Source organism: Leguminivora glycinivorella, chromosome 2, assembly GCF_023078275.1.
Source record: "Leguminivora glycinivorella isolate SPB_JAAS2020 chromosome 2, LegGlyc_1.1, whole genome shotgun sequence".
Taxonomy (NCBI): Eukaryota; Metazoa; Arthropoda; class Insecta; order Lepidoptera; family Tortricidae; genus Leguminivora; species Leguminivora glycinivorella.
Genome location: NC_062972.1, coordinates 30575774 through 30596618, shown reverse-complemented (window position 1 = coordinate 30596618; position 20845 = coordinate 30575774). Strand labels below are relative to the sequence as shown.

Genomic DNA, 20845 nt, shown 5'->3' with positions numbered 1-20845 from the left:
TTACATATTTGACGCCTCTAAAAAATTCTTATCAGGCAATCAATCAGTAACGGAAAGTACGTCATAATCAGGGCAGCAATGCTGTGGCGAACGTCACTAATCAAGCCAGCCATTCGTTAGAATTAGAACGTCACTTAACAAATAATTCGGACACTTTTAACTGTAGTAATGGTAACCTCATTACTTTAGTTATAATTACGAATCAATGTTACATAATAAGCTTTTCCATGTCAATGTTTATTTCCCGTGTTACTTACTAATGGAAAAATCCATAGGTTAGTTAACTCTACATACACAAGATAAAAATAATCGTGGACAAACGTGCATACTTTTTGAAGTCGGTTTAAATAATGTGTGTAAGGCAACGGACCCAATCATGGACATTGGACAGTTTAAGAAAAATTTTGCCTATTTTTGATATGTCACTGATACATGTATAAATTCTACCGCTAAGCATGTTAAAACTTGAATGTCTTGTCCTTCTTTTACATTTCAAGCATATTCCAGAATAGATACTCCTATTGGTTTCTTCATAGTTAACAAATTAAAATGAAGTGTTTTTTCTCCACCCATGGACGGCAGTTCTCCAGTAATGGATCCCCCATTATGGACAGTGAAATAAGTTTAAAATTTTACTTTTAAAGCCAACTGATACTCAATGAGTCAGTTTTATATACCCCAAATAAAATTAGTTTGGGTTATTTTAACATAGGATTGTTTCTTGTAGGTAAATGTTGGTTTCGTAAATTGTTCCTTGTCCATCATAGGCGGTAGGCAGTTTTCCGATTCCAGTTATGGACACTAGCAAAATTACACTATTTCTTTTTTCAAAGCAAGGCAAAGTAACAAACTAGTAGGTATGTTTTATACCTTATCTCATGTTAAATGCAGTAAGTAAAACTCATTCAAGTTTACAACGAGTATTATTTTAACTATAAAACTCCCGTGAGACTCGCGCTCTCGTATGCGTCGCGCTCTCGACATGTAAAGGCGGGGTGTCGCTACTCTTGAGATTGGTTCTCGAAATTGAACCGAAACATGTCGAACGCTATATCGACTTAATACGTGAGTAACCCGCTTAAAATATTTTTAAACGAGTATTATTTTTTATTTTTTTATACATGAATTCAACTCTCTTAGCAACATTACTAAGAATTCGTCGTGATATTTTTTTCAGTAAACTGATGACTTTTAAGACTATCCTTATACCGATGCTAACAAACATACCTAAATACAAATAGAAATATAAGTCAGAATATGATGAAATAAGTTAGCATCTAATTTAATATTTCTAAAGATCGCGATATGAAAATAGGAAGCGTGCAATTTTTCATGCTCGTTATATACATACTTTGTAATTTGCATCCTACACCTGTCTGACTCTACTTACCCAGTTCCTCCTTCGTGACTTTAATCACATTGATATTAAGCACGTCAATGTGATTTAAGTTCCACCTTTAGGAAGTTTCCAAAATGTACTAAGTAAATGTTTTCAGATAAGACGAGAAAATATTACAGTACATAAAAGAAAAGATTCAGAACTCGGTCAAAGATAAATGGGTATTATTCGAAAATTGGGATGTTGAGGAAGGATATCTCGTAATTTTATGGATTTTGTTAACGACACATTTGTAGACTGCTATACAGCATATTGGGAATATCAAATATCTTTACAAATGACAGATTAAGTTGAAACGAATTATCTTACGATTACTTCTCGTGCCTATAGAAAATACGAAAAATTCGAAGAGTACTGCTATGGTAAGTTGACTGCAGATGACCTACAATGGCTACAATAATAGATATAACATTATTGTCTGTCAAAAATGTCTCACTAAAGTCTCAGCTGTTATCAAAGTAAATCCATCAGAACATTTTCAAAATCTCAAGTTCAGAAGACGAACCAGTTAACGTGCAATCCGAAATAATGACCAAGTTACAATTAATACATGTCATTATCGGCGCTCACCCTTCTTCTGCGCGTGGGGCGTATAAAACATGCGCGGGCGCAGCGCTCGGCACACAACCAGTCTTCGGCGGCGGCGGAGACGTGCAGCAACATGAAGCTCTTGGTGAGTTCAGTGAAGTGAAGTGACAGTGACCGTTTTGTGAAAAGTAAACGAAACACCCACTCGACGAAGGATCTGGATCGTAAAGTGAAAAGACCAAGGGACCTGAAAGTTTTAATGCGCTTTTGGGATGTAAGCAACAGAAGAGGCAAAGTGGAGTAATTAAACTTGCTTATTTTCTAAAAAGGAAAGAGTTGCGTGCAGCTCATTTAGAGCTCTTTATCTACTTAGCTACTTTAGCTCTAAAAATCCTTACAGAATTGTATCCAAATCACAATTTTTCACTAATTTTCAAAATTTTCTACTCTTAAATATAGTAAACACAAAATATTATACAGTTCGTATATGAAGTGTGTTTATTTCAAGTGTCATTTCCTTGGTCGAGTGGGTGTATCGCGAGAGTAATTTACTTTTCACTTTCAGTCCAACCGAGAGTGAATTATACTCCATTACTTAGGCTTAAGTGAATATAAGTAGCGCTTATTCATTTTATATGATTCATTTATGTAGTTTTATGCAGAGCGTTCTATAAATATGTATATCAATTATCCTACTTTGAAGTTGTTAGATTTCTATTTAATATTAAAATAATTTACATAATAAACTAATGCAAATACACGATGTTCACATCAATGTGTACTTAATACTTATAAAAAGACATATATTCATTACAATAAGTTATTTTCATCAGAATTAAACAGGCATATTATTCGATGTCACAAACCTTAAACCTAAAAAAACTTCCGACTAAAAAGCTCAGCACGAAAAAGGCACTCTCGATGTAAACTTTCCCATGTAAAAGTTACAACTTCCAAAAGGAAGACCAACTAAACTTATAGCTGTAAAGCTTTACACAAAACATGCAAGCTTAACATATTTTCTAGCTCTGAAATTTCACACATAAAGTTGTAAAACGTTTCCTGGTTTAGACACCTATAATAAACAATTGTTAAATAGTGCATTTTACAAAATATAACTTCGATGGTATTGGTAAAGACAAAATTAAAATTTTGTAAAACCCTTCACATAGTGGACCGATTTTCATCAAACATTGCTAAGAACACTCCCGACTAGGTACTTAATTCAGCTCTCATACAAATCTATAACGGTTCATCCGTTTGAAAGTTACGATGCCACTGACAGACAAACACGTCAAACTTAAGTATAGCATTTTTGCGTCGGGGGTTAAAAACGAAACTAAAAATTGTCTTATATGTTCCGCACACTAAATCAAGGTGGAAATGCCTCGATGATGCTATAACTATTTTTACACTATACCATATAATTTGTGGGGCACAGTTACGATTGTCTCCACAGTGCGCGGCCGGCCGGGTTCGCGTGCGGCTGTGCCGAGCTCCAGGTGGTTGAACAGTACAAGTACTTAGGCTTGCTTATAGATTACAAGTTCTCCTGGCAACCACACGTAAATGCCTTATGTAATAAACTTAGAGCAGTACTTGTAAAATTCCATCATCTGAAATTTGTACTAAATAGGGCTACTATGTATGCAGTGTACTATGCTCTAGTGGACTCCCTTTTATCATATGGGTTATCAAGTTACGGCCGTACTTTTAAAACCTACCTAGACAAGATAAAGGCATTGCAGACTCGATTTATGAAGCTCATGGTTGACAAAAAAACCAAAAATAAATGTAAGATTACTACCTATGATCAACTCTTCTTGGAATGTAAGATTTTAGCAGTTCATGATAAAGTCAAGTTAGTCTTAGCTTTGGAACAAATGTGTAACGATGAGTTTAAAATACCTATTGTAAACCAAAGATTAATAAGAAACAGAGATAGTAACAAGCTGTCAATACCTAGTTTTACGAATTACTTTGGCCAGAGATGCAGAAAATATCTAGTCCCTACGATCTATAACGATATGCCATCAGAATTAAAAACTGTAAGAATGACAAAACAAACGTTTAAAAAGAAACTAAGTATCTTCCTGTTAAATAAACTAAAAGATAAAATACAACCTGTATAAAATGTAATCACTGCAAATTGTATCTTTATGCTGTACGCTTAAATAAGAGAATTAACTCCCTACTTCATGTCATAATAGATAAGAAAATATTAGTTTGAACTGTAAAGTAAACGCTGTAAGTGTAAGGTAAACGCTGAAACGCATAATTGCTAGATTAAGAGGTAATCGCTCATAAAGCGCATGAAGTAAAGGGTTAAGGTAAGCTAGGTTTTGGCTACGCATACATGCATCGTATACGTATATGTACATGTGTGTGTGTATGCGTAGCAAAAACTTATATATATATATATATATAAATATTATACATATATCTAAAAACTACGAGGTATTTTAGCTTGATAAGTGTATGGGAGCCTCGTCTGCCAACAAACCACAAAGTGGTTTGGCAGAAGATATGTAATAGGGTTAAGCTTTACGTTCTGAATAAACGTTTTATTTATTTATTTATTTTTTTATTTTTATTACATAAATGCACCCTGCATATGCTATATGCTGCATATAGGTAGTCATTTCCTCGGGCGACCGTTCCGCTCGTCTCCCTGCGTCTCGGTGTCCGATCAGACGCACCCACCGTTTCGGATACAAATTAGACGAATTTGGGAGAAAGTCCATTCCGTATAAGATATGTTGCTAGCGTAATATATTGCTGGTTACTTTATTTGGAACACATTTTGGTTTCCTTTATTCAGAAGATGCTCCTAAAATATACCGATACATATATGTACATAGATTACACGCGGAAAATTTCAATTTTATGATCGTAGCTAAAGAAAATACCGAAAAACACGCGATTTTTAATTAGAAGGATATATCGATCGGTGTCCTATTTATAAAGTGCTAAACCGACCCTGGTGCCGTAGCCGAATGGCATTTCTGCGACGCGAAACGAAAACGAAACGCCGCGAAAGGTAGTCTGGCTCTGTCGCGCAAATACGAAAGAGCGATAGAAATAGATACCTACGAGCGTTTCGTTTCGTGAGCGTTTGTGCCATTCGGCTACGGAGCCTGGGCTTTAAAGTGGTAGCTTAGCATACAAAATGGAAACGCTAACATAACAACTACTTTGGTAGGCAAAATAATTTACCTTAGAAGGCCTTGCACTGGAACTGCCAGGTTCTCACTCGCGAGATAAAGAACCAGCCTTAGTCCGTTTTCACATTATCCGATCCGAGATCGGATGTAGGAAGGATTTGAAAGACAGAAATCAAAGCTGGCGGCTCAAATGTATGGAATATCGGTCCTACATCCGATATCGGATTGGATAATGTGAAAACGCACTTACTCTAATACAGCGAGAAAAAGGATAGTTCTGTTCATCTCGCTGGATAATTTCGCGCCACTTCTGCAATAGGCTACACGTAATAGCAAATTTATTGCATTCTTGCATATACTTACCTAACAACAACGATAAAACTTATGAGCTGACTAAATATAGATCATAGGCGTAATACAGTTACGCAATTCCTCGAACATGCTCGGCGAGAAAATTACGAACAAATGTGCCGTTCTCAAGGAAAATGCACCACATTGTCACTTACGTCTAAGGATGCTCTAATAGGTGATTCATATGACATAACGAGCAAATTTCATCCTTAGTGTAAGTGACTATGTAGTGCCTTTTATTTGTAAACGTAATAATTATCGCGAGTCAGCGAACCATCTAATGAAGTAATGACAGATAATTGTTTGATAATATTACGAGCAAGTTCGATCATCGGAACAATGATTATGTGTGTTGATGTCATTTCCACTGTTGACAGAACAAGCCAGGACATTGATTTGAACGTAAAGTTTAGGTATTGATTTGTACGTTTTTCAATTATTAACAGAAAGTTTAGTAACGAAAATAAATAATTGTCTCAAATCTGTTATAAAAGACATGTTATCAACTTATCAGATATTTGCAAACTGTTGATTTTTATAGTTATACCCACTGTTTCTAAACGAACAATTCTTGTACCTACGTCAATATATTTCGGGGATCTCGGAAACGGGTCTAACGATTTTATTTATGCGGACGAAAAATCGAGCTAGGTCTTATCTCTGGAAATACGCGCTTCTCTTACTTTTTGTAATGATTTCCGAGCAAAGTTATGTGTACCAGATATTATATAAAGAAACATAAAACATGCCAGCAAATGTGTTAAATACTTTTGCTTTCTATTACTCCTCTATTAATCTCAAATTACTTGGTAAGTAGTTCTGACAGTGTGTCCCATTAAACGCTCCAAATGATCGGTTACGTACGCCTATCTCGCTGCTTTCTCTGCATAGTGCCAATTAAACAGTCTAACGGCAGTTTATTTCAATAAAATGGCTTGTTGTTTACAACATTATAGTACGTTCTTTGGGACATTAGCAGCACTGACTTTATTTATGTAACTTTTTAATGTAAGTTAAGGTGGTAAAGTGCGCCTAGCGGCCAAGTGCGCCTAGGTACCGCAAAATATCTTTAAAGCTGCCTATCACCGACCTACCTACTAGTGAAATCTTAGATTATGATTATAAAATCATGTAGCGACAATGTAAGGTAGTTTTCGAGATATTTTGTGGCCACTTTGCCACCTTATCTTATTACCAGCTGGAACTGAAGAAGTAACATCTAAGTAGAACTCATTCAGTGTAAAGATACTTTGTATTCTGTTTCGGAATTACCGTAGGTACTTGTTTTTAGTTGTATTATGCAATGCAGCCTTGTTTTAATCAGATTCCCTGCTGAGCTCCAATGCTCAGTGTAATTGCCTCGATTATTCTGAACATTCGGGGATTGTCCGTTCATACATAATAGCGAGATCTGCAGGATAGCCTTTTTTCTAAAATAGGTACATCCTGTATAATTATATTTTCAATCAGAACGGAACGACTTTGTATTTGATTTAATAGACCTTTGTTTGTCGGAAACTGGGTTAATGTCCAGTCTTTATTTTCGTTGTTTCAATGTCTAAAGTCTCTCTGAACACGCGTCGCCATTTTATAAAAAAAAACATTGATTCAAAAAGTAAAAGTGAATTTTCTACGACGAGAAATATGTAATTTGTAACCTGTTTTCATATCGTATCCGATCATTATGTAATGTTATTCAAGTCTTACAAGTGCAGATTAATCGAGTAGAGGATAATAATTTTCCCGGGTGAGACGTGTTTTCGTAACAGTATACGTAATGGACATACTCTGACTAGATTGGTATAACTTAGATATTATAAGCTACATATTTTTATAAAGAGCAACGTTAATCGTGAATAAAATAAATCACTTCGGAAAGTAAACAAATAAAGTCATAGTCTTTGTATTATTAACATGGCCATAGGGGGAAGTTACGCATAAATACGACGTTACATTACACAACGACTGCTAAATCTAACAATAGTTCTCATAGTTACAGCTTTTTAGCACCACCTACTAATTACTACGCTAGAAACAACGCAAGATAAACAATTCAGTTCCACGCTCGACTTTAACGCTTAAGTTACCACTTCCTCGGTTTCCTCTTTTCACTTACTGTTATGACATTCGTAACGACATGTTCACATTTTAATGTCGTGTTTTTGTTCGCAGGTTGTTTTAGTAGCCTCATTGGCCGTCGTGGCCATTGCGAAGGAGGAGAAAGCCGCGCAGAAGCAGGCGGCAGCCGAAGATAAGAAGCAGGAGAAGCGAGGAATCTACGACATCGGACACTACGGCGGCGGCGGCGAGGAGCACAGCTTCGGAGGTCACGAGAGCCATGACTTCGGCGGACACGACTTCGGCGGCCACGAGTCCCACGGCCTGAGTTTCGGCCACGGCGGCGACTACGGCGGCTCCCACGACTCGTGGAAGCCCATCGAGTCCCACGGACACGAGCACCACGAGCACGTCAAGCACGTCGAGGTCGTCAAGAAGGTCCCCGTGCCCTACACCGTCGAGAAACACGTGCCCTACACCGTTGAGAAGAAAGTTCCCTATGAAGTCAAGGTGCCCGTGCCCCAGCCCTACACCGTCGAGAAGAAGGTCCCCGTTACCGTCAAGGAGTACGTCAAGTACCCCGTGTACGTCCCCGAGCCCTACACCGTCGAGAAGAAGGTGCCTTATGAAGTGAAGGTCCCCGTCGACAAGCCCTACGAAGTCAAAGTGAAGGTCCCCACCCCCTACACCGTCGAAAAGAAGGTTCCCTACGAAGTCAAGGTCCCCGTGCCCCAGCCCTACACCGTCGAGAAGAAGGTCCCCTACCCGGTGAAGTACGAAGTGAAAGTTCCCCAGCCCTACGAAGTCATCAAGAAGGTCCCCTATGAAGTGAAGGTCCCAGTCGACAAGCCCTACAACGTGTACGTGGAGAAGCCCTACCCCGTGACCGTGGAGAAGCCGTACCCCGTGACCGTGCACAAGCCGGTGCCCTACGAGGTGAAGGTCCCCGTGGACCGGCCCTACAAGGTGGAGGTGGAGAAACCGTACCCCGTGCACGTGAAGGTGCCGGTGCCCAAGCCCTACGATGTTTACAAGAAGGTGCCCTACACCGTCGAGAAGAAAGTGCCGTATGAGGTGAAGGTGCCCATCGACAAGCCGTACCCCGTGTACAAGGAGGTGCAGGTGCCGCTGGTGAAGGAGGTGCCGTACCCCGTCAAGGTGCACGTGCCTGTCTACTTCAAGAAGGAGGTGGAGCACCACCACCACCACCAGCACCAGCAACACGAGCCGCAGCACTACGAGAGCCACGGCTGGAACTGACCGGGAGTACTACGTTAGGTCTCACACCAGTACCTTATTAGGCTAAGTTCGAAATGTGATCAATTAGTATTTGTAGTGTATATATGTTTGCAAAATTGCAATGGTGCTCGCTCGGCAAGGTTGTGAGGGCCCGGGAGACCGGGCGCGGCTGCAGGCCTACCGCGGACATCGGAATACGAATCTTCTATGTGCGTCTCTGTCTCGCAAATAAAAGAGAAATAGAGATGCACATAGACATTTGGGTTCCGATATTCGCGGTAACCTCCTGAAATGAAGGCTTAACTTTCCGCATAGAATTGTCTACAATTCGCGGTACCCAGTTGTATTATAGTGATCTGTTATTACTTGTTTAGCTTATGTATGCTTTTGTTATGTATGTAAAATAATCAAAGCATTGTGCTTTGAACTGAGGCTGATTTATTAAAAAAATGAAATTTAAAAATCTCTTTGTTTCATTGGTTTACCGATATTTTTGGAATAAACCGGAACTAGACAAATTCCAGACTTATCAAAACAACTTCGCTGTTTCAAAAACGTAACCAAAAGAATTTATGGACACAAGTAATAGATTGATTAATGAATACTGTTAACCTTAAAACTAAACTCAAAATTCAAAAACTATTCGAGAAACAAATGATGGCAATTTTTATCAGACGCAATCCGTCTCGCAAACCAGACAGTGTAGAGAATTTTACTAATGTTGATGACATATGAAAGTCTACTCTACTCTAATGCATTTCATGTCGTAACCATTCAAATGATAACGCTATAAAAACGAATAAAATGTGCGGCCATAAAAATGTATGTTACATTATCCCAAATGAAGGCCACAGAAAGTAATATACAGAAAACAATGAAACAGTAACAGAAATTAGAGATTGTAATCTTTACCATTCGATGTTTTTGATAGTAATTGTGCAAGAAATGTAATGGTATTCTCGCAACATTGATTGCTGTTTTAGCCATGCAGTAATTGGTGCATTGCGTGAACGGTGTGTGTTCGCGCCTGCGCAACTATAGAACATAATCTAGAAGGACGCATGCGCGGATGAAAGGCGTGTGGGAGCCATTATGGATTAAGTTCGTGCTACGTAAGACTAGCCGCGGATGCCAGAGTACTTAGCCAAATGCACAAACGTTTACGATAATATCGTAATCGTAGCTAGCTCATAGTATCTCTATCGCTCTTCTGTATTGGCGCGACGGTGTCAGACTGCATTTCGATAGGCTTCTAGCGTCAAGGATTGTAATTTCGGCTAGGCCGGCTGGTATTATTGGATATAGGTGTAGATTCCATTACTAATCATTTCAGAAGTAACATGTATACTCTTATTAAAAATAGGAACTCGTATTAGGTATTGTCTTCGGTTACCTATCGCGATAGTTACTCATGAAATAACACTACTACTATGTGCAAAAACTACCCACATAGTACAAGAAATCTTAGTGAACCATAAATAATATAGATTTTTCAGGTTACCTACTTAATGTTACTTCAAATATAACTCAATAGTTGACGCACTGTGCATGTGGCTCTATTGGAAGATGCGTTTAAGATGTCGAAAGTTTTAAAAGTAATACATAAAATAGGCCTGTGAATAGAATACATTATGTACAATAGTTTCCTAGTCAGATAATATTTGCTGTCTGTTGTTCCTGAATTTACCTACTAATAATATCAAAACCAACATCGTACATCTATTTTGTGAATATGTAGATCAAACAGCAGAAGTTTAAATAATCCCGTGTTAAGTTGTTTTCAATAATCCCGTAATAAATATGAAGTTACATCACAGATCTTTGCACGTCGCTTCCATTGAACCGATATTTTGACCTTGACTGAGTTGAACATTCACATAAAAATCACGCAACATCATACCTCGGCTATTAATGTCAAATTTGTCACAGATCAATCGCGCTTTTTCAACAAATCGCTTGCGCATCTGTTACCTTTCTTTTGATTAAAATGACTGCGCACACGCGATGGTTCGCTTGATCCGGGGCCTATTCTGATGCATTCTGGCTTGGCCATATTTGTCTATGGTTCTTTCGAAAAAGTTTGAATGTATGTTATAAATATAATGTAACGTCACATTATACGATGGACTATTGAAATAAACACATATTCCACAAACGGCCTTCTTAAGGTGTCAGAAGTGGGATAATAATTTTTACATGGATAATTTGCTATGGATAATTATCTCGTTCTCCCGTGTGGTGACGGGCTAAGAATTTCACCATCTGCTTTAATCTCGTCTTGTAGGTGTCATAGAAATCGACTATGGGCTTAAATAGGCGTCCACCAGGCTCGCCGATCTCAATAATTATTCATATTTTGCCTTTATTATGAAACTGCGTCCATTGGCGACGAAGCATCGAGTCGAATTCACCGTTCATATTAAATATACGGAGGACTCGACTAGTCGACTCCGCCTAAGTGGACGCCAGGCTTTAGTATAAACGATGGGCTAGCGACCTGTCACTGCAATTTTGAGGTTTTTGGAAATATAAAAAATTACAGTAGTTGTAGGCGAGAGGCTGGCAACCTGTCACTGCAATGTCACAGTTTCGTTTTCTTTCAACCCCTTATTTGCCAAGAGTGGCACTGAAGCTTTAGTAGTTTCATGTGCTCTGCCTACCCCTCTACGGGATACAGGTGTGATTGTATGTATGTATGTATGTATGTATAATTACAGTAAACGGCTGTAAAGAATGCACATTGGTCTTTGGAGAGAGACAATTAACGTCACATAAGTAAGAAAGAGATAACGCTCTACGAAGACGAAAAACCGGTGTGTAATTGTGTATTCTTTATGGCCGTTTACTGTACATGCGTGAGTTTATGTATGTGGGTATTTATTATTTCTCAGATTTCATGAATTATATATCTGGTTGTAGGAAATGGTACTGTCGTTTGTCCAATGTTGCTTTCGATAGCAAAATATTTAAATCTGAATGAGCCTCACGGTTAGATCATCTCAGAAAGGTCAGACTTAATGCGTTTTCACATTATCCGATCCGATATCGGATGTCGGACCGATGTCCTATACATTAAAGGCGCCATCTTTGATTTTTGCCTTTGAAATCCTTCCGACATTCTATATCGGATCGGATAATGTGAAAACGGTCTTAGTAGTAAAGTTGTGACATTATTGACCTACTAACAATAGTTGTCGGTCTGAATGTATATTGTATACTTTTGAATACATTTGTAAACAAGTTTATTTTTAATATACTGGTAGCATGTTGAGATTTTTTTATTAATAATATTTAAACATGCAATGTATTTCGACAAAATTGGCTGTATGATTCACGTTATGGTTTACTTCAGTATTTTGATTGCTACAATTTTTGATAAAAAAATATCTGTAAAATTATATAATTTTATATTACAACAGTGATTAAATACAGGATATTATTCATCTCTGAAATAAAATATGCATCCTGAATAATAATTACTTGGAATAACGCGTAGAGTGAACTAGTTTTTGAAAGAGCTGGCAGTTTTTTCACAATTTGTATTAACATTTTTTAGATATATTACAGACTATTTGAGGTTACATCATTTGAATTATAATGAAATCCGTATGCGAGATCTTATACCGTCTAAACCAGCCCTTAACTATTACAGTTAACATTTACGAAATTAATATTTGAATTCTTTACTGATGGTCTCATCGGAAGAGCAGCGCTGGAAGTCACCTGCCAGCAACACGATGAGAGGAGGCACTTCACTGGCAATTCATTTCTTTCTGTTTGTGTTGTAATGTAGTCTTGACTGTGCTCACGAATAAATTCTATGCTATTCTATTCTAATATTTTGTTTAGGTAAGTCCTAAAATCTAAGGGACCTAGTGGGTACTTTGTTTCACCATTTGCAGTAAACGCAGTTTGAGCAACATCCGCGCAACATAAAATGAAAAGCAAATATAATAACTAACTCACTGATTATCTGTCATTGCTTCATCTGCATTGACTTATATATTATTTCGTAAGGACGGGCCTTATGGGCACCAAGAATTATGCCTGCACAAGTGTACAGTGGTGTCTGTATAATACAGTTATAGCGGAAAAAAATAACTACCCAAATTAAAGACTGCCGTATTTTTAACATTAGGAAACGTTTATTAAACAGCGTTTATAGGTATCAAAATTGTAAGTTATTTAGTTGTAGTTTTTTCACATATTTCTAGGTTTTATAAAACAGCACTTGTAGTAAAATTTAACAAATATGTCACTTTTATAAAAGATTTTCGGATTGTAATGTATAATAAATAGACCGTAGTGCACCAGAAGATGACGTAGCCGAAATTGGTCAGGACGATATATACACGAATGCAAATTAAGCTTGCAATTTCTGCGACCAATCGCGCGAAAAATTCGAACTCGTTACAAATCGCGTGAAGCTTTCCACCAATAAGCACAGCAAACATAATGTCCAATAGAAATTATGAACAAGCCTGTCCTTACTTTGGAAATCTTTGTTCATCAGTGTCATATTAGTTGTAGGTACGTAGTTTTACTAGTGAGCATAATAATTACTTGAGGTAAGTTGCAAACAATTTTGCGTGGGCTTTGTATGAAATCTTGAAGTTTGTTATTACTGCTTATGTAAATGCTAATATGAGAATGAGAAGTAGAGCAGCAAAACATGATTATTATCTACATTATGTTATAAAGACCTACTACTGTATAAGTGTCCGAGGTAAAGTATAAATGTTTTACAGTTTCTTAGATCTAAAGCCCCGCGTGTACGTCTCTATTCTAGGAATTATTGCTGAGGTGTCCTCAGGCATGCTGAGATGTGCTTAGCAGTAATAAGAATGCTAAAGCATGGGTCAGACATTAGGGGGTAATTGCACAAAAGATCCCGATGGGTCGAAGTGTATCCGGAAGGGCCCCCGCAGATTTAAGATAAGATAAGATGGGTCAGAAATTTTCAGACACATCGAGACGAAGCATTTGCGAGCACACCTGATTTTAACGTGTTGGCGATATGCTGAAACACTATTTGCTCGTATGCCTATATGCCCAAAGTAGCTGTATATTATCAATTGATCACATTGTAAACTGGTGATCAATAATTTATAATTTGAATTCACTAATATAATTCTAGTCGCATCAACAATACTTGGCTTGTACACAAATTAACGTTAGTACATTTCTGAATAAGGTACAACGGGTCAAAATTGCCCCGCTGTACCTCAACATAAAATAGTAAATTATGAACAATGAATGCTGAGACTAAAACGCTTCGCAGTCACAACCATTAAGGCACGCCACAGACAGTCTTAAAAATTTATAATCTTAGAAAAGATTTGTATGCAAACTGACAGTTCAAACTGACACTGACAGATCTGTCAGTGTCAGTTTGCATACAAATCTTTTGTGGCGTGCCTTAAGCACACTCCCACTAAAATATATGTTAAAGCTTTCAACTAGATAATATTCTCGAAGCAATTAAAGTAGAATTGGCACAATTGGAGCAATTCCATATGAACGCGTTGCGTAAAACAAGAGCACCTTGCATTACTTGCAACAATAAATGCAAGGTCACTGTGGGTGAAATTAATCCGTATCCAGTTTCATCACACTTTACAATCACTTTTTGTCTCGAAAATTTTGAAAATGTTAATTGAGGTAGCTTCAATCCAGGCTAAGCGTCCGCGAATCACAATGTGTCAACAAAAATGCAATTTTGATTTTTCGAAGTAGAAATTAAAAATCGGAAAATTCTGTCCTCTAATATATCGGAAATAATTTTCGACGAGTCCCGAGTCCCGTTTTGTTCTAAAATTATGAGTGCAAATCGTGTTAGTCTAAATCAATATATATCGGAAATTGTTTTAAAAACGTGTACCTACCCTAAACTGCCTTACTAACACTACTATATGTTGTACATACTATATACTATTATGTTTGTTACCTATATACCTAACAAATTTACAAGCAATCAACATTGCTGTAATACGCGCGACCAGCATGTGCATCCGAGGCACACGCCACCGCTTCAAGGCCATCACCCGATGGCTCGGCTTTGACGACGGTGCTGCCCTCCCACATATAGACTAGATATTATAAACAAATATTTTATAGATATGTTATATAAGTTTCTGTGTAACTTGGTCCTATAATAAATTATGGTTTCAGAAAAAAAAATATAAGCAATAATATTTATTTACAAAAAGATAGTTACAAATATTACAAATACATACCTATCACGCAATCAACAAAACAGCTTAGGGACTTTAGTCAAGTAGAGGAAGCATTGGGTAGGGCTGCGCCATCGTTTAGGCCAAAGAAGTTTTTGAAAGTGTTACATTTGTGGCGCGTACGCGTACCCCGGATACATTTTACGATCTACTGATACATAATTTGGGCCTTATTAGACTCACAATAACTTTCAATTTTCAAAGTCATTATTTTAAAATCAAAAGTGGCCATTTTAAAATCAAAAGTACTCTGCGCTTCTTCTTTTACTCATGCTAATTGCTGGTTATTTTAAAGAATATTCCAATTTAAGGAAAAGCTCACAAGTAACATTGGACATCTAAGGTTCCATCCATTCCATTCAAGAGAACTTTCGAGATCGGTTTATCTCGATCGTCTTTAAATGTAGATGCAATGTCGATCCTATCAATAGTACTAAAATGTAGATAAAGTGCTTAAGCGCGCGCCGTGAGGCACGCGTTGTTGAGCGATATTACAAAAGCGAGAGAACAGAATGACTTTCCGCGATCCAAAAATATTAATAATAGGAAGTGTGCTAGCGGGTTAGACGGCCGCCGCGGGCCGCCATTCACGGGCCGACTTGGATATGTGCGGCTCGAGTTTGCAAAGCTGGACATGGTATGTATTGTGTATATGTATGGTATGTGATTTAATGTACAAGAAAAATAAGTAGAGGAATACACAATTAAATCCAAAAAGGCGAACTTAATAAGGACTGGTTGAATTTATGGATACGTTGGTCTGCTGGATGGAGACTATGTTACAGGTTCTGTTAACCTATTCAGTATAAACAAGTTCGACCTTTGATGAGCTTCGAGCTTTTAACAACTCCTAACAATTGATACTATATTTGCTAAGTTAAACTACCTTCAAGCTTTCGACCTATTGCAGCGCCATCTCATTGAGTTATCGAGTCAGTCGTGCACCAGTCGCACCGTGAATGCCAGCTTTATCCCCAAGCTTCCACGTGTTACGAGAATTATTGCGCAACTCCCGTGCACCGCGTCCGCGGCCAGATGTACATATACCTAGCAACTAAATTAAAATCCCTTTCCAGTTAAAAAAATATAGGGCAAATTGTACCTAGCTAGCTGTGGATGAAATGCGATTTTGCTATCTGTTTTCGAATAGCAAAGTAAGCCTTTACCAGTAGGTGTGGTAAAAAAATAATAAATAAATATTATACAGTCGTACACCAGTCGATCCGTGAATGCCAGCTTTATCCCCAAGCTTCCCCGTGTTACGAGCAGGGATGTAACGGATGTGGTTTTAACGGAACCGGAAGCGGAAGCGGAAGTTTTGAATTTAGTTTAACGGAAGCAGAAGCGGAACCGGAACCAGAAGTGGAAGTTATAGATGTTAAAAACGAAATGAAAAAATACCACATAGGTATAACATAAACCAAAACTACTTAAATTACCTAGAACTTTTAGGTGTTTACTGTTCAGCCTGTAATTAGCAGTTTGCAATCAGCCTTTAGGCCCACTTAGGTTTAAAAAACGAAAAGAAAAGTTACCTGATATTTTATCTTAAGTATATCATTCATTACAATCCAAAAATTTAAATCACCTTGAACTTTAAGATGTTTAGTTGTTTAGGTAATCACTAAAAATCACATAAGAATCCTTTTAAACCTTTATTATGCCGTAAAAGGCTTTAGAAACGAAAAGAAAACTTACTCGTAGTTAGTATAATACAATCCAAAACTAACCAGTAAAAATTATATGTGTAATTGTTAGCACACAATTAAATTTTTAAATTAAATGGAGTGATTATAAAAGAAGTAAACTGTATTTAATAAACAAAAGCTTAGCAGCGTTATCTCCCGGCAGTTTGCTTCTAAGGGGATCGTAGATAAGCCCTGCACCACTGAATAGTTGTTCACTCGCTATCGCTACTAACTAGGTGGACAGGACAAATATTGGCGCGCAATGGAATGAAGCGATTGATGTTTAGTATCGCAGCACGTGGCAAGCGGAGAGATGAGCGAATGACAGGTATAGACCTGTTGGTCTTTGATGTACGCCGCTCATGTCCCACCGTCGCGCTAGGTTCCGACATCCGCTATAACTTCCGTTTGAAAAATAACAGAACCGGAACAGAAGCGGATGTGTAAAACAAAACGGAAGTTCCGCAGAAACGGAAGCAGAAGCAGATCTCCGTTACATCCCTGGTTACGAGTACGTTGCGCAACTCCGGCGCACCGCGTCCGCGGCCACATGTCATAATTAACGACTAAATTGATACCAGAGTTATCTACATTCGCGACGTTAATCTGCCTGCCAGAGTATCCGTACGCTCGACATGTTATGCAAATATTGAGGGACTTTAATCATTACTATTACCTAAGTAAATACTAGACAATTGGTACTTATAGCTAGCTTTATAGGGTAGTTCACATATATACCTTTGAATTTGTTAGTAGGTAAGTTGTGTGCAACTGTAAACTTGTATGTATCTTCGGGAAAGTAGGGGTGAGAGGAGTCTTGTGCCTAGGTGCTAGCAGTTCATTGTACTTATGTACCCCGCATTGAATAGACAATGTGTTTTGCCGTTCTAGTTGTCTAGTTACTTATTCCGAAATTCGGAGAATTTAAATTCATTTTATAGTTCAGCCAATGATAATCTATCCCTGAATTTGCAAGCTTTGGTATTAATTTTAATTATTCTAAGGATTCCGTACCAAAAAGGTACAAAAGAACGGAGGTACCTACAGATGACGTAAGGAACGAGGTATGGTGCGACTCTGTCCGTCCGTCTGTCTGTTAAATAGCTAAATATCTTGGTTTTTTAGAGAGGCTAAGTTTGGTTGATAGCGGCATTACAAAGTAGTCAAATATTAGCATATGTCGGCCGTATGATCAAATTAGCATAGTAACCACACATATAACCGTTAAAATAACTTGATGACTGACGGACGCATAGCATAACCGAGTGGACTGGTTATAGCGCTTGCGCGTTACTTTTACTGAGTTACGTAGCCAATAATTATATTAATTTAACTAATTAATGGCAAATATTGAAATATGTGATGGTGATTTTAATATTTATAAAATTGCCAAAGCTGACACAGCTAGTTGTAAAATTAAATATAAGATTTATTGACTTCTGTCTGCGACTGTGTCTGCGTATTTGTATTTCTATATAAGATTTTCTTGCTGTTGATAGATTATTTCCGAACGACAAAAAATGACCGATATCCTTTACTGAGACTCAACATTTTTGGGGTTCCTTGTTTAGGTTCCGTAGTCAACTAAAAACCCTTATAGTTTCGCCATGTCTGTCCGTCCGTCCGTCCGTCCGTCCGTCCGTCCGTCCATCCGCGGATAATCTCAGCAACCGTTAGCACTAGAAAGCTGAAATTTGGTACCAATATGTATATCAATTACGCTGACAAAGTGCAAAAATAAAAAATGGAAAAAAAAATGTTTTATTAGGGAACCCCCCATACATGTAAAGTTCACTCGCATCGCTCGTGGTTCAACTATAGAATCCTTTTACTTGCTCGTTTTTCAATTCCACACTCGGCGTTAAAATACAACTGTGCCCCCTTGTATAACAAATAACTATTTCAGTACAAATGGTGTTTTTTTTACGAGATGGTTCATTATATGCCAGGTCGAAACTTCGGAGGTCCATCTGTACTGAAAAACGTCGTTCGATACACGTGCGAAAAGGAAATTCGTAACTCGTGTAGATTTAAAACACTCCCTTCGGTCGTGTTTTAATATATCGCCACTCGTTTCCAACTTCCTCTTTTTCGCACTTGTATCGAAATGTACTATATTGCCTGATTTGAACTAGTATCAAAACTATTTTTTAAGAAGAAAGCCACTTTTGGCTCTGACCTCTCACTTATCCTATATACTCGTATCGTATTTAGACTAATCTTTCAATATTGTAAAATTTCGAATCGAGCGGTATGAACGCGAGTTGTATAATAAGATATTATATCCTTATTTTGTCACACTGGCACTCTGCCACTTTTGGAAGTGGTTTTATGCCACAATAGATTCTGAGTTCTGTTGTCACACTTAACTACTACTTAAGACGCTACAGGTAGCGAAAATGCTACAATGGAAAGGAGTCCCCCTTTTGTATGAAATTACTTTGCCCCCTTGTGGATGGGGAAGAAGAAAGCCACATTTGGCTCTGACTTCTCACTTATCCTATCTATACTCGTATCGTATTTAGACCAATCCTTCAGTATTGTAAAATAGAATGAACTCGACACGCGTGTACAAGATATTATTTTGTCACACTGGCAGTCCCGGGCTGGTCCCAGGTTCGAATCCCGGTAAGGGCAATTATTTGTGTGATGAGCACAGATATTTTGTTCCTGAGTCATTAATATTTTCTATGTATATAAGTATTTGTATATTATATATATCGTTGTCTGAGTACCCACAACACAAGCCTTCTTGAGCTTACCGTGGGCCTCAGTCAATCTGTGTAAGAATGTCCTATAATATTTATTTATTATTTATTATTCTGGGGTTGCAAAAACAAATTGAAAAACGTTTTCATGCCTAACTACTAAATAAATAACGCTACTACAATAGAGCAGACATCAACGCGCTCGGCGAACTTTAGGTCAGAATATTTAAAATGTAAGTACTTAATAGGACTTTTAAAATAATAAGTAAAAGGATTTAAGGACAAGCGCTGGTAGCCTATCGGTAAGTATGTGCGACTTTCGTTCCGGACCGGAGGTCGCGGGTTCGAACCCCGGCTCGCACCAATTAGTTTTTCGGAATTTATGTGCGAAATGTCATTTGATATTTGCCAGTCGCTCTTCGGTGAAGGAAAACATCGTGAGGAAACCTGACTAATTCCAATAAGATCTAGTTTACCCTTCCGGTTGGAAGGTCAGATGGCAGTCGCTTTCGTAAAAACTAGTGCTTACGCCAAATCTTGGGATTAGTTGTCAAAGCGGACCCCAGGCTCCCATGAGCCGTGGCAAATGCCGGGATAACGCAAGGAGGATGATGTAAAAGGATTTAATAAAAAATATTACGGGTTAATTAAATAATTTCATTACCGACAGTTTAAATTCGATTACATATAACAGGGTGCGAAGCCGAATGGCACAAAAGCTCACGAAACGCTCACGAAACGAAACGCTCGTAGATATATATCTCTATCGCTCTTGCGTATTGGCGTGACAGAGCCAGACTACCTTTCGTGGCGTTTCGTTTTCATTTCGCATCGGAGAAATGCCATTCGGCTGCGGCACCTGGCCCCGTAGCCGAATGGCATTTCTGCGACGCGAAACGAAAACGAAACGCCGCAGAAAGGTATTCTGGCTCTGTCGCGCCAATATGCAAGAGCGATAGAGATAGATGGGTGTTGTAGAGCTATGCAGCTGATTCTAGTGGGCGAGAAATAATAATTCCATGTGTGGCCGGGTGAACAACCATTTATTTTATGTACTCACATCAACGTATGAATCAAGAAGGAATTCAAGAAGACATTTTTTATATTGTAACCAAACGTTTCCATAGCAACCGCTACATAGACAAAAATAAGGTTTAATTTCTGTTGGATCCTCCAACATGCTGGGGCGGGGCCGAAACCTTCGCCTTAAATAACTATAAGTATTTCCAAAACATGCTACTTAAATAGGCATAGACTGTAAACCCAGCATCATGGCATAATCCATCTCAAGTTTACAATCAAAACTAAATAATAAAGAGTAGTCTTAAAATGATTTTGTTAATTACAAACTAGAGAAGCTATTAATAGCGTTAAAGATCATTCATAAAAGAATAACAGCAAAATCCTTATAAGCTGAGAAACAAGAAAAAACAATGAATTAACACTCATAACTTCTGAGTAGTTTTGTAACAAGATA

General features: G+C 38.0%; 1 protein-coding gene across 1 annotated transcript; it reads left to right on the top strand.

Annotated features, from left to right (window-relative positions):
• The first annotated feature begins 1934 nt into the window (after window positions 1–1934).
• Window positions 1935–9202, top strand: LOC125242174 (repetitive proline-rich cell wall protein 2). Its single transcript, XM_048150888.1, has 2 exons — window positions 1935–2072; window positions 7615–9202. The coding sequence occupies exons 1-2, from the start codon at window positions 1950–1952 to the stop codon at window positions 8758–8760; spliced, it is 1269 nt and encodes a 422-aa protein (XP_048006845.1). The 5' UTR covers window positions 1935–1949; the 3' UTR covers window positions 8761–9202.
• Window positions 9203–20845: the final 11643 nt, after the last annotated feature.